General features: G+C 43.6%; 1 protein-coding gene across 1 annotated transcript; it reads right to left on the bottom strand.

Moving 5' to 3' along the window:
* Positions 1 to 1,056: 1,056 nt before the first annotated feature.
* Positions 1,057 to 4,450, bottom strand: LOC126980474 (U-scoloptoxin(01)-Cw1a-like). Its single transcript, XM_050830405.1, has 2 exons — positions 4,183 to 4,450; positions 1,057 to 2,726 (listed from the first exon to the last, which is right to left on the bottom strand). Exons 1-2 carry the CDS (start codon positions 4,387 to 4,389, stop codon positions 2,529 to 2,531), a joined length of 405 nt encoding a protein of 134 aa, XP_050686362.1. The 5' UTR covers positions 4,390 to 4,450; the 3' UTR covers positions 1,057 to 2,528.
* Between the last annotated feature and the right edge of the window lie 495 nt (positions 4,451 to 4,945).

The raw sequence follows: 4,945 nt of genomic DNA, 5'->3' as shown, positions 1-4,945 counted from the left end.
ATGCTTTATTTATAATTATGTCCTGTTTAAAAAGTTTACCAAGTCATGCATTTATCATTTATTTATATACAATGAAAATTATTCATGTATTTATGCGTACAGTTTATCCCCTCTCCTCCCCTCTACCCATCCAAACACTAGTCCTCGAAAATAATCAGAAAAAAACATATTCATTTTGTCTACGTTTCCCAGGCCAATAAACTTTCTCTCAACTCCAACCAAAGAAAACCTAAATCTAAGGCCAACTAAACCAAACCAGCAGTGAGGGAAAGGCATTACAGTCGGTGTTGTCGGGTTAGCGTCAAGGGGAGGCAGCCGTACGGTACAGTTTCTCAGGTGTGTCGCCGGGAGGTGCTGGGCTGGGCGGGGGAAGGCCTGCCCCGCCCCGCCTCGCCCCGCCCCGCCCTCCCCCTTGCTTGCCCTCCTCAGCGACACAACGAAAAACACACAAAATAATGAGGATACGATTATAATGAATGGTAATAAGTGTACGTGTTTTTTGAGCGTGTTGGAAGCGTGTGAAAGAAAGTAAACTGTTGGTAATGGAAAGAATTTGATTTTGAGATTTTTATAGACACAGAAAATGCGGAGGCGATAAAGAAAAGGCGCATAATGAAAAAAAAAAATTGTCGACGAAAAAAAGAACTTGTGTCATTGTTTTAAGGATATAGAGAAAAAGTAGGATAGAGAAGGAAATGAGAGATAAATTAAAAAACGGACCTTGTTGTAGAAATGCCTTTGTTTGTCAGTTATTAAGGACAGACAGTGAAAGTAAGAAAGAAAAGAAATGAAGGAAAATATTGGTGAAAGTGGCAGTTTTTCGTGTTAGATGTTAAAGGAGAGAGAGAGAGAGAGAGAGAGAGTAAAAAAAAGAAGGAAAAGAATCAGAAGGAAAAGGAATGAACTTGTGTGAAAGAAGGATTTTGTTTGTCAGATGTAAAAGAACAAAGAAAGTGAGAAAGCGAAGGAAATGAAACAAAAATGGACGAATGAAGGAAAATGTTGGTGAAAATAGAATAGGTGTGAATGTGATAAATGTAAAAGGAAAAAAAGGCATTGTTGTGTGTGTGTGTGTGTGTGTGTGTGTGTGTGTGTGTGTGTGTGTGTGTGTGTGTGTGTGTGTGTGTGTGTGTGTGTGTGTGTGTGTGTGTGTGTGTGTGTGTTTCACCTGAAGATAATACCTGGTTATTAAGTGTTAATGAGCTATATTTACCTGTCCTATTGTGTTGCATTTACCTGAAGTATTGTTACCTGTGTTTGTAAATTAATTGGTTAGTTCTCACCTGTGTATCCTTACCTGTAGTATTAGTGGTGGTAGTAGTAGTAGTAGATGTAGTGGTAGTAGTAGTAGTAGTAGTGGTAGTAGTTGTTAATGTTGCAGTAGTTGTTATTGTTGGAGTTGTAATAATAGTAGTGTGGCAACAGTGCTCAATAATAATAATAATAATAATAATAATAATAATAATAATAATAATAATAATAATACCAACTCAGTTTATAACACAAAGCAACACTCCTCAGCCACACCTCCACGCTGGGCTAAGTCGTAACTCTGTGTGTGTGTGTGTGTGTGTGTGTGTGTGTGTGTGTGTGTGTGTGTGTGTGTGTGTGTGTGTGTGTGTGTGTGTGTGTGTGTGTGTGTGTGTGTGTGTGTGTGTGTGTGTGTGTGTGTGTGTGTGTGTGTGTGTACATATAATTGTAAAAATACTCTTTATACAATATGGTAACATTTCTGCGAGACAATATTCCATCATACATAAACCACACACAAAGAAAAAACGGAAATACATACATACATAAAGACAGACAGATAAGCAAGACCTTTACATATCGCTTCATTGCGCAGTGCATTAATATTATCGTAATCAAAAACAATTATTTATATTATAAGTTATTAGTAATCACCACCATACTAGCATGCGTACAAACATACTTACAAACTAACAGGAATATATATAGGATTTCTCTCTCTCGCTGTTTTTCTTTCTCTTTTTCTTTCTCTCTCATTCATATCCCTTTTCCTTTTTCTTCCCCATTTCCTCCATTTACTTCCCCTTCATTTTCCATTATCCCTCTCACTTACCCTTATCCCTCGTCTCACAATTTCCCCTCTCATGCATTCCTACCTCTCACATATTCCTATTCTTTCCCTCTCACTCCCACTCCCCTCTTTGTTTACTTCTTTTTCTTCCATTTCTTACATTCAAAATAAGGGTTTGTGTGTATATATATAGCTTCAAGTGTTATCCTTATAGTGAATGATATATGTATACTTTAGGAAATATTAAACAGCCCATTAATTTCCTTCACTCATGCATTACTCTCACTTTCTTTCACACACACTTTCCTTCATGTCCTTTCCACACACATCTTCTCTCATATAATTTTTTTATCGTCCTTATCTTCCCTTATTTATCTTCCCACACATACATTTCCCTACATTTCCCTCTCACCCACTTTCGCAATCCCTTAATCTCACATACACAAACACACACTCCTACTCTCACTCACCTACTCACTCACTCGCTTTACACACTCTCCGCAGCGCTCGACCGGAGATCAATGGACTGGTCGGGAATTCTACCAAACTCGGAGTTGACGAGGTCGTAAATGGAGGCGGAGTCCTGGCAGGGGAAGGCGTCAGTTTCGCTCGCGCAGGTGAGTGACTCCTGGCTAAAGACTGTCCCGTTGCCGCAGAAGAAGGAGAAGTGGTGCATAGCGGCAGCCTGGAACATAGGGAGAAGAGGTAGAGGTAGTGGTAGAGGTAGAGGGGAAGAAGGGGAGAGTAGTGTTTGGTACAGATTGCCAGTGGGTGCGGTATCGGTAGACAGAATAGAGGTAGAGATAGATTGAAAAGTGGTCGAGGTAAATAAGAGGAAGAGAAAGTAGAGAAGGAAAGGAAGAAAGAAGAGAGAGACAAGGACAAGAGGTAGATAGAATAGAGGTAGAGATAGGTTGAAAAGTGGTAGAGGTATAGAAGAGGAAGAGAAAGTAGAGAATTACAGGAGAAAAGAAGAGAGGGACAAGGAGAGAAGGAAAAAGAGAGAAGGGAAAGGAAGAGAAAGTGTTTGGTAGAGAAGACTTGTGAGGGCGGGAGATCTAAAGTACAGGAGGTAGATGGAGAAGAGGTAGTGGTAGATGTAGAGGAGAGGAAGGGAATGTAGAGTTTGGTAGAGATTGCGAGGGAGGTAGATCTAAATTAGAGGTAGAGAGAGAAGAGGCAGTGGTAGGTAGAGGAAAGAAAAGTGAGATAGTGGTAGAGATTGCTTGTGAGGGCGGTAGATATAAAGTAGAGGTAGACAGAGAAGAGGTAGTGGTAGAAGAAGAGATAGAGGAAATTAATGAAGTAGAGCAAGTAGTAAAAATGGTTAAATAGTATACAGACATGTGTTATACTCTGTTCAGGATAACTTGGCGAACAGGCCTCTCCCCCTTCCACTAACACGTGCATATCATTGGCCAGTCCACGAGCAGGCCACGCCCCTTTCCATCTCAGACTTTTTGTGATTGGTGAATGCTGGGAAAGGTTGAATCTTATTGGTGCTTGCTGGACTGTGATGGGCGGGGCTTGTTAACCACGATACTTTGAATAGACTAGACTAGATTAGACTACAGCGGGTGAGGAAAGATGGCACTGGTAGTATGGTAGAAATGGTAATAGAAGTAATGGTAGAGATGAGGGAGATTAGTGGTAGGTAGAGGTAGTTTTGAAGATACAGAGGTAGAGACAGGTAGTTTTAGTGGTAGTGGTGGTGGTGATGCTGGAGGTGGTGATGGTGGTGGTAGGATAGAGGTAGTTTTGAAGATACAGAGGTAGAGACAGGTAGATTTAGTGGTGAAGTGTGTATGGTTAGTGGTAGTGGTGATGGTGATGGTGGTGGTAGGTAGAGGTAGACACAGGTAGCTTTATTGGTGACGTGTGTATGGTTAGCGGTAGTGGTTGTGGTGGTGTTGCTGTTGTTGTTGGCGGTAGGTAGAGGTAATTTAAAATATATAAAGGTAGAAGCAAGCATAGTTTTAGTCATGAGAAGAGAGAGTTTAGTGTGGCTAATGGTGGTGGTGGTGGTGATGGTGGTAGGTAGGTGAGAAGATATCGAGGTGGAGGCAGGTATTCATGGTGGTGCGAAGAGGCTAGTGTAATTTGTGACCGTGTCGGCGGTGGCGACGGTCACTCCCTCTCACCTCGCCCTCGTCATTAGCGATGGGCAGACACACGTGGAAGACCTTGCAGGCGTTGTCCATGTCCGCGTAGTAGCCGTAGCCGCGACCCTCGCAGCTGAAGGTCTCGCTGGGCGCGCCAATGATGTCCTCGTAGCCGGACGAGAACACGTAGGCCATGCGGGCGGCGGCGGCGGAGACCAGGGTGGCGAGGATCAGGAGCTCCCTCATGGCGGCGGTGGTGGTGTGGTGGTGGTGGTAGTGACTGGGAAGTATAAAAAGGATGGGAGGAAGATTTATCACTATAACATCTTTCCACGTTAGCTTCCTTCTATTTAAGGTAAAGTTGAAGGTGTGCGCTTAAGCTGCGCCTGGCCGCGGTGCTCAGCTCTGTCGCATTGGGTCTTGAGCCTGTGGTGGGTATGACCCCATTACCCCGGGACACGGGCCAGTGTGACATCTGCGTTACCACAGTTTACCTTCCTCAGGTTTCCCGAGGTACCCATTTAACCACCAGACTGAAAGGGAGGATGAAGAGCTGGATGGGCTGGACGACGACTGAAAGTCCGGGATTCGAACCCGGGGACGCGGACTCGTACTTAGACACGCTAATCACTGCACCACGGAGGCGTCTCCTGAGGCGATACAAAAAACGCCAGAAGACAGTCTTAATTAAGCCGAGGGACTGTTGTTTAGGTGATACGAAAAACCGTCAACAGACAGCCGCGGGTCTGTTTGTTGAAGGGTACGGACGCGGGACGGTACGAGTGACGAGACGTGTGGGCCA

This window comes from Eriocheir sinensis, chromosome 44 (assembly GCF_024679095.1).
Source record: "Eriocheir sinensis breed Jianghai 21 chromosome 44, ASM2467909v1, whole genome shotgun sequence".
In the NCBI taxonomy this organism is placed as follows: Eukaryota; Metazoa; Arthropoda; class Malacostraca; order Decapoda; family Varunidae; genus Eriocheir; species Eriocheir sinensis.
Note: the sequence above shows the minus strand (reverse complement) of the source record. Positions and strands in the feature narration are given on the sequence as shown.

Bases quoted from the DNA above. Each gene is read 5' to 3' on its own strand.
- LOC126980474 (XM_050830405.1), bottom strand. From the start codon at position 4,389: ATGAGGGAGCTCCTGATCCTCGCCACCCTGGTCTCCGCCGCCGCCGCC. The intron at 2,727-4,182 runs GTGAGAGGGAGT...CCTATGTTCCAG, and splicing joins TCGCTAATGACGAGGGCGAG to GCTGCCGCTATGCACCACTT.